The sequence below is a fragment of the Oncorhynchus clarkii genome, chromosome 23 (genome assembly GCF_045791955.1).
Source record: "Oncorhynchus clarkii lewisi isolate Uvic-CL-2024 chromosome 23, UVic_Ocla_1.0, whole genome shotgun sequence".
NCBI classification, from domain to species: domain Eukaryota; kingdom Metazoa; phylum Chordata; class Actinopteri; order Salmoniformes; family Salmonidae; genus Oncorhynchus; species Oncorhynchus clarkii.
The window spans coordinates 51,483,564-51,509,666 of NC_092169.1; the positions used below are offsets into that span (position 1 = coordinate 51,483,564).

General features: G+C 41.9%; 1 protein-coding gene across 1 annotated transcript in view; it reads right to left on the minus strand.

The window, feature by feature from the left end:
- LOC139381577 (adhesion G protein-coupled receptor B3) overlaps positions 1-26,103 on the minus strand; it is a 352,141-nt gene that overhangs the window by 82,730 nt on the left and 243,308 nt on the right. Inside the window, exons 17-19 of the mRNA XM_071125220.1 lie at positions 6,238-6,364; positions 3,300-3,403; positions 1,150-1,270 (exon numbers count right to left, since the gene is read on the minus strand). Of these exons, the coding sequence (XP_070981321.1) occupies positions 1,150-1,270; positions 3,300-3,403; positions 6,238-6,364 (352 nt within the window). The remainder of the gene's footprint in view (positions 1-1,149; positions 1,271-3,299; positions 3,404-6,237; positions 6,365-26,103) is intronic.

Here is a 26,103-nt window from a genome sequence, read left to right on the forward strand (position 1 = left end):
TTAAACAACAGTTAGTATCAGTAGAGTGGTTAAACAACAGTGAGTATCAGTAGAGTGGTTAAACAACAGAGTGGTTAAACAACAGTGAGTATCAGTAGAGTGGTTAAACAACAGTGAGTATCAGTAGAGTGGTTAAACAACAGTGAGTATCAGTAGAGTGGTTAAACAGTGGGTATCAGTAGAGTGGGTAAACAGTGAGTATCAGTAGAGTGGTTAAACAACAGTGAGTATCAGTAGAGTGGGTAAACAACAGTGAGTATCAGTAAAGTGGTTAAACAACAGTTAGTATCAGTAGAGTGGGTAAACAGTGAGTATCAGTAGAGTGGTTAAACAACAGTGAGTATCAGTAGAGTGGTTAAACAACAGTGAGTATCAGTAGAGTGGTTAAACAACAGTGAGTATCAGTAGAGTGGTTAAACAACAGTGAGTATCAGTAGAGTGGTTAAACAACAGTGAGTATCAGTAGAGTGGTTAAACAACAGTGAGTATCAGTAGAGTGGTTAAACAACAGAGTGGTTAAACAACAGTGAGTATCAGTAGAGTGGTTAAACAACAGTGAGTATCAGTAGAGTGGTTAAACAACAGTGAGTATCAGTAGAGTGGTTAAACAACAGTGAGTATCAGTAGAGTAGTTAAACAACAGTGAGTATCAGTAGAGTAGTTAAACAACAGTGAGTATCAGTAGAGTGGTTAAACAACAGAGTGGTTAAACAACAGTGAGTATCAGTAGAGTAGTTAAACAACAGTGAGTATCAGTAGAGTGGTTAAACAACAGAGTGGTTAAACAACAGTGAGTATCAGTAGAGTGGTTAAACAACAGTGAGTATCAGTAGAGTGGTTAAACAACAGTGAGTATCAGTAGAGTGGTTAAACAGCAGAGTAGTTAAACAACAGTGAGTATCAGTAGAGTGGTTAAACAGCTACTGTGGTTGAGTAAAGTTTGCCAACAACACTCCCCTTACCAACGAAATAAATAGACATGTAATGTACTGTGTGTGTCTATTGTTGATTAAAGCATGTTAAAGTGCATGAATTGCCTGCATGTACAGGTATGTCTCTTCCAATACAACATATAAACACAACCTGCATTGTGAGTCGCGTGTTTGAGCAAAGCAGTTAAAGTGCATGCAGTACAACATGGAATCTTACCGCATTGTGTGTCTGTGTCTGTCCAACCAGGATGAGGAGGTTGGAGGAGATGATTGACAGGCAGAAGTTGATTAGGATGATGGACCGCTCAGACCGGATATATCTGGAATAACGGGAAGTACTGGATCAACAAATGAAAAATGACAATCAACACAACACCACAACAATCACCAATCAACATTCCTCCATTACTACCCGGCCATTACTACCAGGCCATTACTACTATGCCATTACTACTAGGCCATTACTACTAGGCCACAACTACCAGGCCATTACTACTAGGCCATTACTACTAGGTCACTACTACTAGGCCACTACTACTAGGCCATTACTACTAGACCACTACTACTAGACCACTACTACTAGGCCATTACTACTAGGCCATTACTACCAGGCCACTACTACTAGGCAGCTACTACCAGGCCATTACTACCAGGCCATTACTACCAGGCCACTACTACTAGGCCATTACTACTAGGCCATTAATACTAGGCCACTACTACTAGGCCATTGCTACTAGGCCATTACTACCAGGCAACTACTACCAGGCCATTACTACCAGGCCACTACTAACCAGGCCATTACTACTAGGCCATTACTACTAGGGCACTACTACTAGGCCATTACTACTAGGCCATTACTACTAGGCCATTACTAGGCCACTACTACTAGGCGACTACTACTAGGCCACAACTACCAGGCCATTACTACTAGGCCACAACTACCAGGCCATTACTACTAGGCCATTACTACTAAGCCACTACTACTAGGCCACTACTACTAGGACATTACTACTAGGCCATTACTACTAAGCCTAAACAAAGGGATATTTGGCACCAATTTGGTGACCAAGTCATGTGATAGTGTAGGATACTCACACGGATATGAATCAGAAATACACAAACAATATTATGTATGTTTGATATGTCTGTATATTAAGGATATTTTATGAATCATACAGGTTTACTATTAAAAGCTGGTTATTGCTGTATTATCATTCCCTGTTATGGCCATCCGTACGGCCAGTTAGCATATTGCATAGACATACAAATCAAATCAAATCAAATGATATTTGTCACATGTGCCGAATACAACAGGTATGGAAGACAAGAAAACATAATTAGAAATCATTATAAAAGGAGCATCATGATTGTATTTTCCATAGTTGTCACCTTACCGTGAAATGCTTACTTACAAGCCCTTAAATTCGAAAAATAAGAGTTAAGAAAAATATCTACTAAATCAAAAATAAAAGAGCAACAATAAAATAACAACAGCGAGGCTATATACTACATGACCAGAAGTATGTGGACAAACCACTTCTGTATGGACTTCGCTTTGTGCACGGGCCTTCCCCAAACTGTTGCCACAAAGTTGGAAGCATAGAATCATCTAGAATGTAATTTTATGCTGTAGTGTTAAGATTTCCCTTCACTGGGACTAAGGGACTGAGGCCGAACCATGAAAAACAGCCCCAGACCATTATTCCTCCTCCGCCAAACTTTACAGTTGGCACTATGCATTGTGGCAGGAAGCATTCTCCTAGCATCCGCCAAACCCAGATGTGTCCATCAGACTGCCAGATGGTGAAGCGTGATTCATCACTCAAGAGAAAGCATTTCCACTGCTCCAGATTTTTACGCGCCACGTGCTTCAGCACTCATCAGTCCCATTCTTTGAGCTTGTGTGGCCTACCACTTTGCGACTGAGCCGTTGTTGCTCCTAGACGTACCACTTTGCGGCTGAGCTGTTGTTGCTCCTATACATTTCCACTTCACAATAACAGCACTTACAGTTGACTGGGGCAGCTCTAGCACGAACTGACTTGGGAAAGTGGCATCCTATGACGGTGCCACTTTTCAAGTCACTGAGTTCTTCAGTAAGGCCAATCTACTGCCAATGTGTGTCTATGGAGATTGCATGGCTGTGTGCAAGCCATCTAGTCTAGCACACAGCCATGCTTATACACTTGTCAGCAACGGGTGTGGCTGAACTAGCCGAATCCACTAATTTGAAGGGGGAGTCCACATACTTATGTATATATAGTGTACATCAATTCATATATTCATATGAATATATATTCATATATTCATATTCACCATGTCAACATGGTTTTACAGTGTATACATCACTGGTTGTAATGTACTCACCTCCATAGAATAGCATAGACCACTAGCAACAGGATCAAGGCGAGACAGGACAGACCACAACCAATGATCAAAGTCACAGAGGGGACCGCTGAGTACTCCATGGTCTGTAGGAGACAGAGACAGAAGGAAGTAGATATTACACCTGCTTTGTGTTGGTGCTACAGCTTCAGACACACTAATCAAAACACTTTTTATAGCTGCTTTGGGTTGGTGTTAAAATATCAGCCACAGGGCCTCCAGAGTTGCGCAGCGGTCTAAGGCACTGCACCGTATTGCATCGGGTTCGATCTCAGGATGTGTCACTGTGTCAGTGGCCGGGAAACCCATGAGGCGGCGCACAATTGGCCCAGCGTCGTCCGGGTTAGGGTAGGGTTTGGCCGGCCGGGATTTCCTTGTCCCATCACAATCTAGTGACTCCTTGTGGCAGGCCGGGCGCCTGCAAGATGACAGCTGGACAGTGTTTTCTCCGACACATTGGTGCGGCTGGCTTCCGGGTTAAGCGAGCAGTGTGTCAAGAAGCAGTGCGCCTTGGCAGGGTTGTGTTTTTTCGGAGGATGCATGACTCTCGACCTTTGCCTCTCATGAGTCCGTAGGGACTAACTACCAATTGGATATCATGATAAAGGGGTAAAAGTACTTAAAAAAATTACAAAATGATCAGCCACTGATTGGAAAATAGACCAATCAGTTGATGTTATTAAATCTTAAACCACGAATAGAACTGTAAAACAAACCAATCAAAACATCACAACAAGTCGGCCATTTTGAGATGTTCTGTATTGAATGGTTTCACCAACGCCAATTGGGGAGAGGAGGGGAGCCAGTGTGTTTGTGTGCATGTGCGCGTGCGCGTGTGTGTGTGCGCTTTGCAGTCTTTCTTCATCCTGAGTTTGATAGCATTGGTGATTAATGTAATCTAAAAAATCTGTTGCTTTCTTAACAACCATTCATCTCAAGATCGTGATTGCAGTGTCTACTCTACGTCTCGAAATAAAATAAAATCCCTAATAAAACGACCCATTCCCCATACATCTCTACTCTACAGTGTAATCATATTTCCCTGTATTAATCAGATATTCATGAATATTGAATCAAGAGAGGAAAAAGAGGGTCCCTATTAAGAAAAGAGACCATTTTCACTGATTGACATTGAGGCTGGTCTAAAAAAGACATCCGAGGCTATGTGACAGAATTACATAGAGACTCCACAGAATAGAGCATAGAATTACCACTGGTGTAAAGTACTGACGTAAAACTACTTGAAGGTACTATTTAAGTCGTTTTGGGGGGTATCTGTACTTTACTATTTATATTTTTGACAACTTTTACTTTTACTTCACTACATTCCTAAAGAAATAATGTACTTTTTACTCCATACATTTTCCCTGACACCCAAAGGTACTAGTTACATTTTGAATGCTTAGCAGGACAGGAGCATGGTCCAATCCACGTACTTATCAAGAGAACATCCCTGGTCATCCCTACTGCCTCTGATCTGGCGGACTCACTAAACACAAATGCTTTGTTTGTCCATTTTATCTGCATGTTGTACCCCTGGCTTTCCGTAAATTTAAAAACCTAGAAAACTGTGCCATCCGGTTTCCTTAATATTAGCAATTTGAAATGATTTATACTTTTACTTTTACTTTTGATACTTAAGTATATTTAATACCAAATACTTTTAGACTTTTACTCAAGTAGTATTTGACTAGGTGTCTTTCACTTTTACTTGAGTAATTCTATATTAAGGTATCTTTTACTCAAGTATGGCAATTGGGTACTTTTCCCACCACTGAGAATTACACACACACTCCATAGAATAGTGCTTAGAATTACATACAGAAGTAATTTATAAGATTCCATTGAGTAGGAGCCTCTCCTAACGTAATAAAGTTGACAATCTATCAATGCCAACCAAATAAGATCCATGTTTATTTAATCTACTGTTACCGCCTCTTAATTAACACCTTTCCCAGGATTCCACTTGAAATAGGTTGTGTCCCAAATGTCACCCTATTCCCTATTTAGTGACCTACTTTTGACCAGGGCCCATAGGGCTGTGGTCAAAAGTTGTGCACTAAATAGGGAATAGGGTGCCATTTGGGATGCCGCCATAGTTTATCTTTCCCAGCCCCCTCCCACAGACCACCAGTCATTGTGACATGGGCAGGGCAAGGCACTGATCAGAGTTATTAACCTGGTGCACTGCTGCTAGAGAGGAACACAATGCTATCATTCCCACAGATCACACTTTTCTCTACTCCAGTCACAACATTTGAGTAATGGTGGAGCTGCTGAGCAACAGATATGATTTCACACGTGACAGTCAGTCGTGAGGGCCCGATCCCTCATCCTTTTTTATTTTCCTCTTATAACATAATGTTGCAAATCACTGGCACTGTTAACTGTCACACAAATGAGTAACAAACAGAAATGTAAGACTAGCTATTATTTTAAATAAAAAAGCTGAATATGACATTAGACCTAGTTCATTATGTGACGCTAATCTTCTGTAAGATAACATGACACTTCTCATCTATACATGTAATATTTGAATATGAATTGATGAGCAGAGCCAATACACAACCTGTAGGCTATAGTCAGTCAACAACATGCACTGGCCTGTGTAACCACACACACAGACACACACACACACACACACACACACACACACACACACACACACACACACCAAAGCCAGTCAAGCTCACCAATGCAGAGCATTATCAAAATCATCTAGACAGCACATCCAGACTGAGATTCATCAAAAGAGACTCACCTTCACCTATAGGCTACACTAACTAAGATAAAGACCCCTGATTATGGCGAAACAAACACATCGATTGAAATTCCAACCAAAGCAAAGCAATGAAGCCCATTCTAGCACCCTCCTCTGCATTAATCCATAAATGAATAGAACAAAAATCCCACTACTTACTATTTCTCTTGGTTGCTGTGCCAAAATGGCGAAGGTAGATACACGATCACATAAGCATTTTGTATGGGATGCATCGGTTAGTACGGTTTTACATCCTTTACTCGACCAGGTTCCCCAAGAATCGTTCCTGCAAGAAGAAGAGATGCGATCGTTTCATTAATTCCAGCGCTCTCTCACTTTCACAAGGATTGGACAAATCTGAACGAATGAAACCTTTAACAGTGTAACATTGAATCTATTTAAACTAATAACGGAAATCTCAATGCGAATAGGGAAGTGGTATCAACACGCAATTTCGCCAGGCTACAAAAGCATTTAGCTCGACCGGGAGAAGAAAAAAAAGGTTGAGAGAGGGAGAGAGAGGGAGAGAAAGGAGGGGACGAAGGGAGCTGTCCAAACGTGGGTGGTTCTGATTGATTAAATTCCTCTATAGGCTGTTAAACGCAACAATTGCTTTCAAAAACCTTAGGCTACATATCAATTTTTCTGCGTTTTTCTAGAGAAACTATCATCTTTACCGCTATGTCTTTAGGCGAGAGCCTATTGAACGCGTCTGGGTTATCTTCCGGAACGATTTTGTTGTTCTCTTTTCTTCCGTTCTCAATGCTTAGACTATTATTATTACTAGGCTACTGTCGCTTTCTTTTTCGGTTGATCTGTTTTCCTCAACTATTTTAATTAGCGGGTTTTTTATGCTTCCTACGGGAACATTTCACCCTGGAAACCGTGGACAGCCTGAGATTGATACTCCGCTTCTCTATGCTGCTGCAACAGCGGCTGGGGGAGGTTGGCTCACAGGTTACAAAATAGGGATATATTTTCCTAGGATTGATATTTTCCTAGGATGATATCTGTTGCGCTCTTTCTCATTTGTTCAAGGCATGTAAAACATTTCCGAGCGCAAGCATTGGTATTGTTCAACGTAGGCAAAACCGTTCAGGAAAAAGGATTGCATAACCAATGGTACTCCACCCCACGGAAACGGCGCGGATGGTAGCTGCCCGTTTGCCGTTCTCCCCCTCCTCATAGCAGGTAAAATGATAGAGAGGAGAGGAAAGGAAAGCACGTTTCGTCTATTTACTGCCAGTAGTCTAAATCTCCCTCTCACTTCGAACCTTCACAAAGAATGTCAGGACAAAAACTCGCACATAAGTCCTTAAGATAGTGTCCCATGTGAAATACATTTCTGTTTGGTATTATTTTCTGAAAAATAAAAAAACACCTAGATGTGTGCAGTCTTTTTATAAACATCCTTTAATATATACAGGCTGAAGTGTAAGTTATTCACCCAGCAACAACTATTTAATGAGAAAGGAACAGGGCAAGTAAATTAAATCACTCACTTCATCCCCTCACACACACACACACACACACACACACACGCACACACACACACACACACACACACACACACACACACACACGCACACACACACACACACACACACACACACACACACACACACGCACACGCACACGCACACGCACACGCACACGCACACACACACACACACCAGGGCAGTGGACGCAGACCTTTGAGGGGGCAGGTGCTCAAAATGAAAAATCTACTTTCTTAATTAATATTCATAACTCGAAATTCATAATATACTAACTGTCTCTATAACATTGGCCTATTTACAGTACATTCTTCAGTTATTGTAAGCAAGTTAATGCCAGTGATTCCTAGTAGTAGGTTACTAACTAATCTCGTCCATCTGCCAGCTCTCTTGCTGTCAAACAAACAATTCGAGCCTGGAGACGACTAGCTACTAACTAGAGACAGATGAGTGAAATATGGAAAAGAGTGGCCATTAGCTGATCATAGCAAATTATGATGTAAATCTACTGGTTATCTAGCTAGCTAGTAAGCTATCCTGTCAATTATTTGTTTTCATGATTTAAGTTTGTTCTGCTGGCGACATCTCCATCTTACTAACAAACACTCGAATTGCCCCCTTTTCTGTCCATAACAGAGAGAGACAAAAGTAGCCTACCAGTATTCAAACTCACCGCCTGTAACCAGCACAGCGCACTACACGCACAAGTCAGAGATGAGTGCGAGCTTGAGGGCGGGGGACGGGTATAATTGCCAATATTGAAGATAAATTAAATGAGCTGTTTTGATGTGCAATTTGTTACATTTAAAATATATATATGTACATGTGGAAACCAGCTTTTCACAATGAAGACATATAGGATGCACTCAACAGGTTGTCAAGTCATCTCTATGGAGGATAGGCCTACTCATAACTGAGTAAAGAACAGTTAGTGTTTAAATGTCAACTTATTCAGTTCATGTTTTATTGTAAACTGATTCAGTTCATGTTTAAATGTAAATTGATTCAGTAATGTTTTAATGTAAACTGATTCAGTAATATTTAAATGTAAACTGATTCAGTTCATGTTTAAATGTAAACTGATTAATTTAATATTTAAAGGTAAACTGATTCAGTCATGTTTAAAGGTAAACTGATTCAGTTAGTGTTTTAATTTAAACTGATTCAGTTAGTGTTTAAATGTAAACTGATTAATTTAATATTTAAAGGTAAACTGATTCAGTAATGTTTAAAGGTAAACTGATTCAGTTAGTGTTTTAATGTAAAATGATTCTGTTAGTGTTTTAATGTAAACTGACTCAGTTAATGTTTTAATGTAAACTGATTCAGTTAATGTTTTAATGTAAGCTGATTCAGTTAGTGTTTTAATGTAAACTGATTCAGTTAATGTTTTAATGTAAACTGATTCAGTTAGTGTTTTAATGTAAACTGATTCAGTTAGTGTTTTAATGTAAACTGACTCAGTTAATGTTTTAATGTAAACTGATTCAGTTAATGTTTTAATGTAAACTGACTCAGTTAGTGTTTTAATGTAAACTGATTCAGTTAGTGTTTTAATGTAAACTGATTCAGTTAGTGTTTTAATGTAAACTGACTCAGTTAATGTTTTAATGTAAACTAATTCAGTTAGTGTTTTAATGTAAACTGATTCAGTTAATGTTTTAATGTAAACTGACTCAGTTAGTGTTTTAATGTAAACTAATTCAGTTAGTGTTTTAATGTAAACTGATTCAGTTAGTGTTTTAATGTAAACTAATTCAGTTAGTGTTTAAATGTAAACTGATTCAGTTAGTGTTTTAATGTAAACTGACTCAGTTAATGTTTTAATGTAAACTAATTCAGTTAGTGTTTTAATGTAAACTGATTCAGTTAGTGTTTTAATGTAAACTGATTCAGTTAGTGTTTTAATGTAAACTGATTCAGTTAGTGTTTTAATGTAAACTAATTCAGTTAGTGTTTTAATGTAAACTGATTCAGTTAGTGTTTAAATGTAAACTGATTCAGTTAGTGTTTAAATGTAAACTGACTCAGTTAGTGTTTTAATGTAAACTAATTCAGTTAATGTTTTAATGTAAACTGACTCAGTTAGTGTTTTAATGTAAACTGACTCAGTTAGTGTTTTAATGTAAACTAATTCAGTTAATGTTTTAATGTAAACTGACTCAGTTAGTGTTTTAATGTAAACTGACTCAGTTAGTGTTTTAATGTAAACTAATTCAGTTAGTGTTTTAATGTAAACTGATTCAGTTAGTGTTTAAATGTAAACTGACTCAGTTAGTGTTTTAATGTAAACTAATTCAGTTAATGTTTTAATGTAAACTGATTCAGTTAGTGTAGGAGAGTGGGAGCAGATTCATCTGCATAATATGGCCAACAGTATGCAAATAGCTGTGCACTGACCCACACATTATTGTGATACAGTCAAACCATATTTTTTTTTACTAATATAATTAATTCAGATGTTATGGCTCAGCTGTCCCTATAGATCAACCAGTCAGATGGGGCAATATTACACAAGGTCATCATGAATGTGTTGGTAAGTCCTTGCTGACACCAAGGCTGTCCATGACTCTTTCTCAAATGACTCCTAACATGACCCAGGGTAACACTAGTCATGACTGTAAGGGGTAGAAGACGTCTCCCAAATGACTCCTAACATGACCCAGGGTAACACTAGTCATGACTGTAAGGGGTAGAAGACATCTCCCAAATGACTCCTAACATGACCCAGGGTAACACTAGTCATGACTGTAAGGGGTAGAAGACGTCTCCCAAATGACTCCTAACATGACCCAGGGTAACACTAGTCATGACTGTAAGGGGTAGAAGACATCTCCCAAATGACTCCTAACATGACCCAGGATAACACTAGTAATGACTGTAAGGGGTAGAAGACGTCTCCCAAATGACTCCTAACATGACCCAGGGTAACACTATTCCTGACTGTAAGGGGTAGAAGACGTCTCCCAAATGACTCCTAACATGACCCAGGGTAACACTAGTCATGACTGTAAGGGGTAGAAGACGTCTCCCAAATGACTCCTAACATGACCCAGGGTAACACTATTCCTGACTGTAAGGGGTAGAAGACGTCTCCCAAATGACTCCTAACATGACCCAGGGTAACAATAGTCATGACTGTAAGGGGTAGAAGACGTCTCCCAAATGTCTCCTAACATGACCCAGGGTAACACTAGTCATGACTGTAAGGGGTAGAAAACGTCTCCCAAATGACTCCTAACATGACCCAGGGTAACACTAGTCATGACTGTAAGGGGTAGAAGACGTCTCCCAAATGACTCCTAACATGACCCAGGGTAACACTAGTCATGACTGTAAGGGGTAGAAGACGTCTCCCAAATGACTCCTAACATGACCCAGGGTAACACTAGTCATGACTGTAAGGGGTAGAAGACGTCTCCCAAATGACTCCTAACATGACCCAGGGTAACACTAGTCCTGACTGGAAGGGGTAGAAGACGTCTCCCAAATGGCATCCTAACATGACCCAGGGTAACACTAGTCATGACTGTAAGGGGTAGAAGACGTCTCCCAAATGACTCCTAACATGACCCAGGGTAACACTATTCCTGACTGTAAGGGGTAGAAGACGTCTCCCAAATGACTCCTAACATGACCCAGGGTAACACTAGTCATGACTGTAAGGGGTAGAAGACGTCTCCCAAATGACTCCTAACATGACCCAGGGTAACACTAGTCATGACTGTAAGGGGTAGAAGACGTCTCCCAAATGACCCCTAACATGACCCAGGGTAACACTAGTCATGACTGTAAGGGGTAGAAGACGTCTCCCAAATGACTCCTAACATGACCCAGGGTAACACTAGTCATGACTGTAAGGGGTAGAAGACGTCTCCCAAATGACTCCTAACATGACCCAGGGTAACACTAGTCATGACTGTAAGGGGTAGAAGACGTCTCCCAAATGACTCCTAACATGACCCAGGGTAACACTATTCCTGACTGTAAGGGGTAGAAGACGTCTCCCAAATGACTCCTAACATGACCCAGGGTAACACTAGTCATGACTGTAAGGGGTAGAAGACGTCTCCCAAATGACTCCTAACATGACCCAGGGTAACACTAGTCATGACTGTAAGGGGTAGAAGACGTCTCCCAAATGACTCCTAACAGGACCCAGGGTAACACTATTCCTGACTGTAAGGGGTAGAAGACGTCTCCCAAATGACTCCTAACATGACCCAGGGTAACACTAGTCATGACTGTAAGGGGTAGAAGACGTCTCCCAAATGACTCCTAACATGACCCAGGGTAACACTAGTCATGACTGTAAGGGGTAGAAGACGTCTCCCAAATGGCTCCTAACATGACCCAGGGTAACACTAGTCATGACTGTAAGGGGTAGAAGACGTCTCCCAAATGACTCCTAACATGACCCAGGGTAACACTAGTCATGACTGTAAGGGGTAGAAGACGTCTCCCAAATGACTCCTAACATGACCCAGGGTAACACTAGTCATGACTGTAAGGGGTAGAAGACGTCTCCCAAATGACTCCTAACATGACCCAGGGTAACACTATTCCTGACTGTAAGGGGTAGAAGACGTCTCCCAAATGACTCCTAACATGACCCAGGGTAACACTAGTCATGACTGTAAGGGGTAGAAGACGTCTCCCAAATGACTCCTAACATGACCCAGGGTAACACTAGTCATGAATGTAAGGGGTAGAAGACGTCTCCCAAATGACTCCTAACATGACCCAGGGTAACACTAGTCATGACTGTAAGGGGTAGAAGACGTCTCCCAAATGGCTCCTAACATGACCCAGGGTAACACTAGTCATGACTGTAAGGGGTAGAAGACGTCTCCCAAATGACTCCTAACATGACCCAGGGTAACACTAGTCATGACTGTAAAGGGTAGAAGACGTCTCCCAAATGGCTCCTAACATGACCCAGGGTAACACTAGTCATGATTGTAAGGGGTAGAAGACGTCTCCCAAATGGCATCCTATTCCCTATGTGCACTATATAGGTAATAGGGTGGCATTTAGGACGAAGTCGTGTACTCAGACACTGAAGGGGTGTAGAGAAATGTACTTTGGGTACCACTTTACTTTAATCTATAATGCTTTATAACTTGTTACAGGCCTGTTGTTATAAGCCTGTATGATGTCTTGCAAGGCTTATAACATGTAAAATAACATGCCATTTCCACGTTTTACATGTATGTATAGGGGATTGTATAGGAGGTATTTATGTACCCTGAATAATGGAATTGCATCATACAAGAGTACAACTCTCATTTGAATGTGAGTCACTTACAGCAGTGAATGTTTCAAAGACGGCCTACATAAACATTTTTGAAAATGTCTGTGCCCCAGTTTGATCCCCCTTGAAATTCATACACTACTGAATGTTCTCATCTAATACTGTATGAGAACGTTATTCAAGCTGATATCTTTCTGCTCCACATCCTGGAAGTCCTACTAGTCTGTCAACAATCACTAACCAAGACACAGGACACAGTCACAAACCGTTGTAGTTCACTACTTTTCACCAGTGTGACCATAGGGCTGTGGTCAAAAGTAGTGCACTATATAGGGAACAGGGTGCCATTTGGGATACAGACAAAGAGATATCAAATCCTTTTAATCAGGTATTTAGCAGTAACATTGCACAAGGTCTCCTCACTTAAGGTAGCTAACACAGGAGTACATTTGAGATGGCTGACACTGTCATCACGCTTTACAGCTTCCACTTATGGCCCAAATGAGAGAAATTGGCTAAGTGTGTCCAAAGTCATTTGTCCTGTACTTAACATCCAGGAGACACAACTCTGCTGGTGCTAATTATATTTGGCTAGTCCAATGATATTTTGACATGTAATTAGTCTTTCCGCTCACCTCAAAACATGAGTCTGAGGTGAGAGAGAAGAGGAGGAGGAGGAGGAGAGGAGGAGGAGGAGGAGGAGGAGGAGGAGGAGGAGGAGAGAGGAGGAGGAGGAGGAGAGAGGAGGAAGAGGAGAGAGGAGGAGGAGGAGAGAGGAGAGGAAATGGAGGAAGAAGAGGAGGAGGAGGAGAGGAGGAGAGAGGAGGAGGAGGAGAGAGGAGAGAGGAGGAGGAGGAGGAGAGAGGAGGAGGAGGAGGAGGAGGAGAGAGGAGAGAGGAGGAAGAGGAGAGAGGAGGAGGAGGAGGGAGGAGGAAGAGGAGAGAGGAGGAGGAGAGTGGAGGAGGAGAGAGGAGGAAGAGGAGAGAGGAGGAGGAGAGAGGAGGAGGAGGAGAGAGGAGGAGGAGGAGGAGGAGGAGAGAAGAGGAGAGAGGAGGAGGAGGAGAGAGGAGGAGGAGGAGGAGAGAGGAGGAGGAGGAGAGAGGAGGAAGAGGAGAGAGGAGGAGAGAGGAGGAGGAGAGAGGAGGAGGAGAGAGGAGGAGGAGGAGAGAGGATGAGGAGAGAGGCGGAGAGGAGGAGGAGAGAGGAGGAGGAGGAGAGAGGAGGAGGAGAGAGGCGGAGAGGAGGAGGAGAGAGGAGGAGGAGAGAGGAGGAGGAGAGAGGCGGAGAGGAGGAGGAGGAGAGAGGAGGAGGAGAGGAGGAGGAGAGAGGAGGAGGAGGAGAGAGGAGGAGAGAGGCAGAGAGGAGGAGGAGAGAGGAGGAGGAGGAGGAGAGAGGAGGAGGAGGAGAGAGGAGGAGGAGAGAGGCGGAGAGGAGGAGGAGGAGAGAGGAGGAGGAGGAGGAGAGGAGGAGGAGAGAGGAGAGGAGGAGGAGGAGGAGGAGGAGGAGGAGGAGGAGGAGAGAGGAGAGGAAATGGAGGAAGAAGAGGAGCAGCAGGAGGAGGAGTTATGTTAGGGGTATATCACTTAGATAGGGGATGAGCAGTCTGCTTCTGTTTTCAGAGCACATAGTAACCCTATACAGATGGCATGCGTACGTACAGTACATACCATTTAGCAGATAGGCCTAGAGTAAGTGACTATAATGTTTTATATTTCAATATTCACTATAACGCGTGACTGGTGAACGCTGCTGGGTGTGAATGTGGTGTAGGGGAATTAAGGGGGAAATGTAAGACAAGTTGCTGAGGTGGAAACCATAAAGTAGAAACTTTAGAGGGAGGAAACTCCACAACATCAAGGGTTCTATGTTCAAGTCTGTTAACTCTGATCACTATGGCTGAGGTGAGAGCCTCAGCGGGAAGCGAGGACCTTAAGTGGAACTCCCATCTGATTCTGGCTTTCTATTCAGTGGGTCTTTCTTAATTTAATGAGCAGGTCCTACGCCTAGCACTATACCTCAGATAACCCTTCATGGGTGGTAGACTGTAACACGTTACACTATACCTCAGATAACCCTTCATGGGTGGTAGACTGTAACAAGTTACACTATACCTCAGATAACCCTTCATGGGTGGTAGACTGTAACAAGTTACACTATACCTCAGATAATCCTTCATGGGTGGTAGACTGTAACAAGTTACACTATACCTCAGATAACCCTTCATGGGTGGTAGACTGTAACAAGTTACACTATACCTCAGATAACCCTTCATGGGTGGTAGACTGTAACAAGTTACACTATACCTCAGATAACCCTTCATGGGTGGTAGACTGTAACAAGTTACACTATACCTCAGATAACCCTTAATGGGTGGTAGACTGTAACAAGTTACACTATACCTCAGATAACCCTTGATGGGTGATAGACTGTAACAAGTTACACTATACCTCAGATAACCCTTCATGGGTGGTAGACTGTAACAAGTTACACTATACCTCAGATAACCTTTCATGGGTGGTAGACTGTAACAAGTTACACTATACCTCAGATAACCCTTCATGGGTGGTAGACTGTAACAAGTTACACTATACCTCAGATAACCCTTCATGGGTGGTAGACTGTAACAAGTTACACTATACCTCAGATAACCCTTCATGGGTGGTAGACTGTAACAAGTTACACTATACCTCAGATAACCTTTCATGGGTGGTAGACTGTAACAAGTTACACTATACCTCAGATAACCTTTCATGGGTGGTAGACTGTAACACGTTACACTATACCTCAGATAACCCTTCATGGGTGGTAGACTGTAACAAGTTATACTATACCTCAGATAACCCTTCATGGGTGGTAGACTGTAACAAGTTACACTATACCTCAGATAACCCTTCATGGGTGGTAGACTGTAACAAGTTACACTATACCTCAGATAACCTTTCATGGGTGGTAGACTGTAACAAGTTACACTATACCTCAGATAACCCTTCATGGGTGGTCGACTGTAACAAGTTACACTATACCTCAGATAACCCTTCATGGGTGGTAGACTGTAACAAGTTACACTATACCTCAGATAACCTTTCATGGGTGGTAGACTGTAACAAGTTACACTATACCTCAGATAACCCTTCATGGGTGGTAGCCTGTAACAAGTTACACTATACCTCAGATAACCCTTCATGGGTGGTAGACTGTAACAAGTTATACTATACCTCAGATAACCCTTCATGGGTGGTAGACTGTAACAAGTTACACTATACCTCAGATAACCCTTCATGGGTGGTAGACTGTAACAAGTTACACTATACCTCAGATAACCTTTCATGGGTGGTAGACTGTAACAAGTTACACTATACCTCAGATAACCCTTCATGGGTGGTCGACTGTAACAAGTTACACTATACCTCAGATAACCCTTCATGGGTGGTAGACTGTAACAAGTTACACTATACCTCAGATAACCCTTCATGGGTGGTAGACTGTAACAAGTTACACTATATCTCAGATAACCCTTCATGGGTGGTAGACTGTAACAAGTTACACTATACCTCAGATAACCCTTCATGGGTGGTAGACTGTAACAAGTTACACTATACCTCAGATAACCCTTCATGGGTGGTCGACTGTAACAAGTTACACTATACCTCAGATAACCCTTCATGGGTGGTAGACTGTAACAAGTTACACTATACCTCAGATAACCTTTCATGGGTGGTAGACTGTAACAAGTTACACTATACCTCAGATAACCCTTCATGGGTGGTAGCCTGTAACAAGTTACACTATATCTCAGATAACCCTTCATGGGTGGTAGACTGTAACAAGTTATACTATACCTCAGATAACCCTTCATTGGTGGTAGACTGTAACAAGTTACACTATACTTCAGATAACCCTTCATGGGTGGTAGACTGTAACAAGTTACACTATACCTCAGATAACCTTTCATGGGTGGTAGACTGTAACAAGTTACACTATACCTCAGATAACCCTTCATGGGTGGTCGACTGTAACAAGTTACACTATACCTCAGATAACCCTTCATGGGTGGTAGACTGTAACAAGTTACACTATACCTCAGATAACCCTTCATGGGTGGTAGACTGTAACAAGTTACACTATATCTCAGATAACCCTTCATGGGTGGTAGACTGTAACAAGTTACACTATACCTCAGATAACCCTTCATGGGTGGTAGACTGTAACAAGTTACACTATACCTCAGATAACCCTTCATGGGTGGTCGACTGTAACAAGTTACACCATACCTCAGATAACCCTTCATGGGTGGTAGACTGTAACACGTTACACTATACCTCAGATAACCCTTCATGAGTGGTAGACTGTAACAAGTTACACTATATCTCAGCTAACCCGTTAAGGGTGATAGACTGTAACAAGTTACACTATATCTCAGCTAACCCGTTAAGGGTGATAGACTGTAACAAGTTACACTATATCTCAGCTAACAATACTTTACCCCAGGATACCCATTAGCGGTTGGTAACTATAGAAACAATGTGGATTAATTCACGTCAGGGGAATTTAGCGAAACAAAGTTGGGATCCTGAGGGGCGCAGGGTCTAAGGCACTGCATTGCAGTGCTAGAGGCATCACTACAGACCCGGGTTCTATCCCGGGTCTGAAAAGTGTCAGCCTATTTGCAACCCACCTCCTTGTTTCCATGTTGGTGTGTTGCACTTACATTCAGTCCAGTATGAATCACATGATTATGAAGGCATCCATGTATGAAAGCGTGTGTTCTTGTTTTAAATGTATGTAGTTCTGTCCCTCTGATGTTCTGGTCTATTCATGTTCTGTATTCTGTCATGTTTCCTGTTTTGTGTGGACCCCAGGAAGAGTAGCTGCTTCTTTAGCACTAGCTAATAGGGATCCTAATAAATACTAAATACATAATAATGAACACAGTGGACATACAGATGTAGGATCTTATTTAAACCAGTTTGCTAGAGGTTGAAAATATTCCTGCAGCAACAAGAAATGTGAATTATTATGTGGATTATAATTAATGAATATTTTCGTAAGGGAAAATCAAGTCTGACATTTCAAAGTGGAAATGACAAACCTTTTTAAACCTCAAATACATATATTAGACGTTATACATTTCCTACATGGCATGAAAGTTCTCCTGCATCAGGGTGATCAAATTAAGATCTGTATGCATATACAACACACACTAGAAGGGGAGGGGAGAATGCATTCCACATAGATGGTCTGGTTTTGATGAGTACTAAGCGTTCATTCCAAATGTCATTTGCGACTGGTCCTGATAAATCCTCTGCCATCAGACATGGTATCCCTGCTAATAGCGCCCTGTGACAGAGTCAGGTGCCTTGGTAATGGGCAGCACCATTCAGAACACGGCTCCTTGACCACACGTATAACCAACGACTCATCAGCCAATCACAGACATTTCATGATGCACTTAACCCACACAGAACAGGGTCTGTATTAATAATGTCCATGTAATCAATGTAAACCCACACAGAACAGGGTCTGTATTAATAATGTCCATGTAATCAATGTAAACCCACACAGAACAGGGTCTGTATTAATAATGTCCATGTAATCAATGTAAACCCACACAGAACAGGGTCTGTATTAATAATGTCCATGTAATCAATGTAAACCCACACAGAACAGGGTCTGTGTTAATAATGTCCATGTAATCAATGTAAACCCACACAGAACAGGGTCTGTATTAATAATGTCCATGTAATCAATGTAAACCCACACAGAACAGGGTCTGTATTAATAATGTCCATGTAATCAATGTAAACCCACACAGAACAGGGTCTGTATTAATAATGTCCATGTAATCAATGTAAACCCACACAGAACAGGGTCTGTGTTAATAATGTCCATGTAATCAATGTAAACCCACACAGAACAGGTTCTATATTAATAATGTCCATGTAATCAATGTAAACCCACACAGAACAGGGTCTGTATTAATAATGTCCATGTAATCAATGTAAACCCACACAGAACAGGGTCTGTATTAATAATGTCCATGTAATCAATGTAAACCCACACAGAACAGGGTCTGTGTTAATAATGTCCATGTAATCAATGTAAACCCACACAGAACAGGGTCTGTATTAATAATGTCCATGTAATCAATGTAAACCCACACAGAACAGGGTCTGTGTTAATAATGTCCATGTAATCAATGTAAACCCACACAGAACAGGGTCTGTATTAATAATGTCCATGTAATCAATGTCAAACTTTGATCAGTGGGTCTGTCCCAAATGGCACATTGTTCCCTATATAGTGCCCTAATATACCACCTACTGTATATCATGGTGGTAGCAGTAGCATGTGTTCCATTGTAAACGTGATGCATCACAGTTTTGTCTGGAAATACTATTTGAAAATTTGTTGATCTGCTGGAACTGTTTGGGGGTTACGATTTTGTGGAGTTCATGAACCCATAACGTACACAGATGTACAATGCAATGTTTTTGCACACATGTGTCATTCGGGGAAGACAGCATGACCTGCAAACTGTTGATTGCACCCACAGTTGTATTGTGCAACGTTTGGAGTCGGGGTGAATCAACAGTGGCTGGTATTTATCATCTGAATGTCTCTCTTACTGAGGGTGTCCATGACTGTTGTCATAGTGAGGTGATGCCTTAGGGGATATCCTGCTATCCTATCCTGTCCTGTCATTTCATATCCTGTCCTTTCCCATCCTATACTTTGCTGTCCTGTCCTATCCTTTCCTGTCCTATCCTTTCCTGTCCTGCCCTTTCCTGTCCTATCCTTTCCTGTCCTACCCTTTCCTGTCCTACCCTTTCCTGTCCTATCCTTTCCCGTCCTTTCCTTTCCTGTCCTACCATTTCCTGTCCTATCCTTTCCTGTCCTACCCTTTCCTGACCTATCCTCTCCTGTCCTGTCCTACCCTTTCCTGTCCTATCCTTTCCCGTCCTTTCCTTTCCTCTCCTACCATTTCCTGTCCTATCCTTTCCTGTCCTACCCTTTCCTGTCCTATCCTTTCCTGTCCTATCCTGTCCTGTCCTACCCTTTCCTGTCCTATCCTTTCCTGTCCTACCCTTTCCTGTCCTATCCTTTCCCGTCCTTTCCTTTCCTGTCCTACCATTTCATGTCCTATCCTTTCCTGTCCTACCCTTTCCTGACCTATCCTTTCCTGTCCTACCCTTTCCTGTCCTATCCTTTCCCGTCCTTTCCTTTCCTGTCCTACCATTTCCTGTCCTATCCTTTCCTGTCCTGTCCTACCCTTTCCTGTCCAATCCTTTCCTGTCCTATCCTTTCCTGCCCTACCATTTCCTTTCCTATCCTTTCCTGTCCTATCCTTTCTTGTCCTACCCTTCCCTGTCCTATCCTTTCCTGTCCTACCATTTCCTGTCCTATCCTTTCCTGTCCTACCCTTTCCTGTCCTATCCTTTCCTGTCCTATCCTTTCCTGTCCTACCCTTTCCTGTCCTATCCTTTCCTATCCTATCCTGTCCTGTCCTATCCTTTCATGTCCTACCCTTTCCTGTCCTGTCCTATCCTTTCCTGTCCTACCCTTTCCTGTCCTGTCCTACCCTTTCCTGTCCTATCCTTCCCTGTCCTGTCCTATCCTTTCCTGTCCTACCCTTTCCTGTCCTATCCTTTCCTTTCCTGTCCTATCCTTCCCTGTCCTGTCCTATCCTTTCCTGTCCTACCCTTTCCTGTCCTATCCTTTCCTGTCCTACCCTTTCCTGTCCTACCCTTTCCTGTCCTACCCTTTCTTGTCCTATCCTATCCTTTCCTATCCTACTGTCCTACCCTTTCCTGTCCTTGTCCTACCCTTTCCTGTCCTATCCTTTCCTGTCCTGTCCTATCCGTTCCTGTCCTATCCTTTCCTGTCCTATCCTATCCTTTCCTGTCCTACCCTTTCCTGTCCTACCCTTTCCTGTCCTGTCCTACCCTTTCCTGTCCTATCCTTTCCTGTCCTATCCTACCCTTTCCTGTCCTATCCTTTCCTGTCCTGTCCTATCCTTTCCTGTCCTACCCTTTCTTGTCCTATCCTATCCTTTCCTATCCTACTGTCCTACCCTTTCCTGTCCTGTCCTATCCTTTCCTGTCCTACCCTTTCCTGTCCTATCTTTGTTATTTTAGGTATTTTATGAGGGTGCCCTTAAGATGTTGCAAAAGCTGCACCTTCTCTTCGTGGGGTCCACACAAAACATGAATCATGACATAACACGGAACATTCATAGACAAGAACAGCTCAAGGACAGAACTACATCAATTTTAAAAAGACACAAGTAGCCTATGCTAGACAACCATTTTCAAGTATTGCCATAGATTTTCAAGCACCATTCAGCCAAAATTGTAACTCGGCCACTCAGGAACATTCACTATCTTCTTGGTAAGCAACTCCAGTGTAGATTCGGCCTTGTGTTTTAGGTTATTGTTCTGCTGAAAGGTTCATTCATCTCCCAGTGTTTGGTGGAAAGCTGACTGAACCATGTTTGCTTATCTCCATTCCGTTTCTTTTTATCCTGAAAAACTCCCCAGTCCTTAACGATTACAAGCATACCCATAACAATGATGCAGCCACTGCTACGGTTGAAAATATGGAGAAAGGGAAAGGAAAGGGAAAAGGGATACCTAGAACGGTACTCAGTAATGTGTTGTATTCAGGACAAAAAGGGAATTGCTTTGACATTTTCTGTTGCAATGTTACTCTAGTGCCTTGTTGAAAACTGGATGCATGTTTTGGAATATTTTTAAACTGTACAGGCTTCCTTCTTTTCACTCTGTCATTTAGGTTAGTATTGTGGAGTAACTACAATGTTGTTGGTCCATCTTCAGTTTTCTCCTGTCACAGCCATTAAACCCTGTAACTGTTTTAAAGTCACCACTGAAATCTCTTAACGGTTTCCTTCCTCTCCGGCAACTGAGTTAGGAAGGACACCTGTATCTTTGTAGTGACTGGGTGTATTGATACACCATCCAAAGTGTAATGAATAACTTCACCGTGTTCAAATGGATATTCAATGTCTTCTTTTATTTGTTTATCCACTAATAGGTGCTGATCAGTGCCGGTGCCGAGTCATTGGAAAACCTCCCTGGTCTCTGTGGTTGAATCTGTGTTCGAAATTCACTGCTCGACTGAGGGAGCTTACAGATAATTGTAGGTGTGAGGTACAGAGATGTGTCAAAAATCATGTTGAACACTATTATTGCACGCAGAGTGAGTCCATGTAACTTATCATGTGATTTGTTAAGCACATGTTTACTCCTGAACGTATTTAGGCTTGCCATAACAAAGGGGTTGAATACTTATTGACTCAAGACAATTCAGCTTTTCATTATTATCAAAAAAAGTGAAATCAAATCTAAATGTCCCTTTTTGAATTCAGGCTGTAACCCAACAACATTTGGAAAAAGTCAAGGGCTGTGAATACTTGACTTTTTAATATTGTTTCATTTCATTGGCCTAAGCTATTTTTAGTTGGAATTCAAGACCAGACTGATCTCAGTTTGTCAGTGTCAGAATAGCCACTCATTTTGTTGTACTTGTGTGGTGTAAAAAACAAAACAAAGACCTGGGCCTACGATTTCTTAATTCAACCCCGTCTATGCAGTGGAGCAGAGAACAAACAGGACATGGAATAGCATCTCCCCCTTAGCAGGAGAAACCCGAGTCTAGCTTCCTTACTTATGTTAGTCAGCGTTAGTCTCTGTTTGGTAAATATCTTAGCTACAAAGACTTTAACATGCTTTAGACAGCATTGGTTGCCATGGTTTCAGTCCTGTGTTATGGGAGTTGTGATTTACCAATGTTACAGATGTAATCTCTTCAAGAGGATAGTATTCAGGGGGAAAGTATTCGGGGGGAAAGTATTCAGGAGGAAAGTATTCAGGGGGAAAGTATTCAGGAGGAAAATATTCAGGAGGAAAATATTCAGGGGGAAAGTATTCGGGGGGAAAGTATTCAGGGGGAAAGTATTCAGGGGGAAAGTATTCAGGAGGAAAATATTCAGGGGGAAAATATTCGGGGGGAAAATATTCGGGGGGAAAGTATTCAGGGGGAAAACTTATTGTAAAGACAAACTACTTATTTTTTGTTAGACTTTTTCTGTTTCCCCCTTTGCTTAATCATCATTTTTTTCTGATTATCCATGCTTGTTGTATTTGACAACCCTTTACACAAAATGACGATAAATCATAATTTAGGCATGCATGATCACGCATACCAGATGCAGAGGACAGGATTGGGGGGTACAATACATACACTCATGTATTCTAATTGTTTTCCTGCACAGATGAATGTTGGTTTCCTTTGCTGAGTACACATGTTAACCAACAAATTAATTGATTTACACATAAACCCTCAGACAAACAGATTACTGATGACAAGAATAAACAAAACACAAACAAATATATTAGATTGTTATGAATTATGCATGAGTTCTACTTTGCTTGGACAAGCTTGTTGCCAAGAAACCAAATTCTGTTTTGTCAATTCCAGTTGTAATAACATTCTCCTCCAGCTGACTTCCCCCTGGTTCACAGTCGCTGTCCCTTCAACTCTTTCAGCCGACAGTAGAAACACTACTGGACCTGAATCTATTTCTAAAAACTCTAATTATTCTCAAGAGACCAGAGACTTGTGTGGCCCCTGATTCAATAGAAATTGAATTTGGTTGAACGTGCTTTAGTTTTCTTATCTGCCACTGAGTGGAGAAGAGAACCCGTTTCTCTCGCTGTAACTGATATTGCAGCAGAAGCACAGTGCAATTTTCACATTTTAGAGTTATTAAAATTAAAAAGCAGCCATATTCAATTTACAAACTGGGGCTGCGGACAACAACTGCTGCTATTTTGTACTGGAAGATGTCAAATATGAATTCCTGTAGAATGTTATTTATTATCACACAGGGATCAGACAGTATGTCCCCTATGATAGATACTGTATTCCCCAGTGGTGCAACGTTGAAATGACCTCATTAAGACATGATTAAAACCAGAACTGGTTGAACAATTGTTAAAATGACATCTTTGTGGTCAATTTTCCCTACCGGGAAGTAGATATATTGGCCGGCAGGGTAAATGTAGGCAAACAACCCTCAAGTGTCTGTTTATATGTACTTCCATAGTTCTGTAGTGACAAGCATAATCATCCAACATCATTTTTTACTTCTGTTTTCTCCTGCATTGTGTTTCTATCTGACTGTTTACACCTCTGGGTAGTTCTAACTAATGTCCCTGTCACCCAACCTCACTGTGAGCATTGTTTGGTAAAGGGAGAGGGTGGTGGGGGGCTACACCTGGGCTGAGCTGTCCTATAGGTGTGCCCCAGGGAGAGGGTGGTGGGGGGCTACACCTGGGCTGAGCTGTCCTATAGGTGTGCCCCAGGGAGAGGGAGAGGGTGATAGGGGTATACACCTGGGCTGAGCTGTCCTATAGGTGTGCCCCAGGGAGAGGGAGAGGGAGAGGGTGATAGGGGTATACACCTGGGCTGAGCTGTCCTATAGGTGTGCCCCAGGGAGAGGGTGGTGGGGGGCTACACCTGGGCTGAGCTGTCCTATAGGTGTGCCCCAGGGAGAGTGAGGTGGGGGTATATACCTGGGCTGAGCTGTCCTATAGGTGTGCCCCAGGGAGAGGGTGGTGGGGGTATACACCTGGGCTGAGCTGTCCTATACGTGTGCCCCAGGGAGAGGGTGATAGGGGTATACACCTGGGCTGAGCTGTCCTATAGGTGTGCCTTAGGGAGAGGGTGGTGGGGGTATACACCTGGGCTGAGCTGTCCGGATTTTAGAATAGAACACACAGGATAGAAGGCTGGAACACACAGGATAGAAGGATAGAACACACAGGATAGAAGGATAGAACACACAGGATAGAACACACAGGATAGAAGGATATAACACACAGGATAGAAGGATAGAACACACAGGATAGAAGGATAGAACACACAGGATAGAAGGATAGAACACACAGGAGAGAGGGATAGAACACACAGGATAGAACACACAGGATAGAAGGATATAACACACAGGATAGAAGGATAGAACACACAGGAGAGAGGGATAGAACACACAGGATAGAACACACAGGATAGAAGGATAGAACACACAGGATAGAAGGATAGAACACACAGGATAGAAGGATAGAACACACAGGAGAGAGGGATAGAACACACAGGATAGAACACACAGGATAGAAGGATAGAACACACAGGATAGAAGGATAGAACACACAGGAGAGAGGGATAGAACACACAGGATAGAACACACAGGATAGAAGGATAGAACACACAGGAGAGAGGGATAGAACACACAGGATAGAACACACAAGATAGAAGGATAGAACACACAGGATAGAAGGATAGAACACACAGGATAGAAGGATAGAACACACAGGATAGAACACACAGGAGAGAGGGATAGAACACACAGGATAGAACACACAGGATAGAAGGAAATAATGAGTCATGAAGAACAATGTTTCTGAAATCTGGGAGGGAGTCTGTTTCTGTTTCAATCTATGAATTTTAAGAACATTTGAAATGTTTCAGAAACAGATGAAGGGAACTGTGTATGGGATATATAGTTGACGTTATTTGTTGACATTCTTCAATTTAAACGTTGTATAGATAGATGTAGGATCTTACTTTGGTCACTCGTTTGTTACTGAGAATTTTCCTATACAGCAGGAAATGCAACTTGTAGTGTTTTTGAGTTTAAGAAGGCTTCTGAAGTTTGTTATTTCAGACTTGCTTTCCCTTCACTATAGTAGTATCAACCCCTACAAAAATGTCCATGAATTATAATCCACATAATTAGTAACATTTCCTGTTGCTGCAGCATTATTTTTCTTGCTGTTGCAAACTGGATCAAATTAAGGTCCTACATCTGTATGCTATCTAGTCCTTTCAGAGGAGGATTAAGAAACCAGAATAATAAAGCATGTTAAATTAAATGGAGATAAGATTTGAGTCTAATGTATATAATGATGGTATATTATCTGACGCACAATGTGTAAGGAACAAAGAACGCAAGGAACAAATAACGATGGCATTGAAACCAGCTTCTATCAAATCACTGAGTTCCTTGATATTCCAACGGCACAAAGGATCTTTCGTTTGATTTACCCTTATCAGTGTGCTATTACGGCTGTAATACAACGGCTGAAATACAACACAGAGGACAAGAGATGCATTCAAAACATACATTCAATTTCCTCTGGCCTTCGCCGCTTATTGTCTCATACAATATGTGAGATAATACCTGCCCTGTGTGTGAGA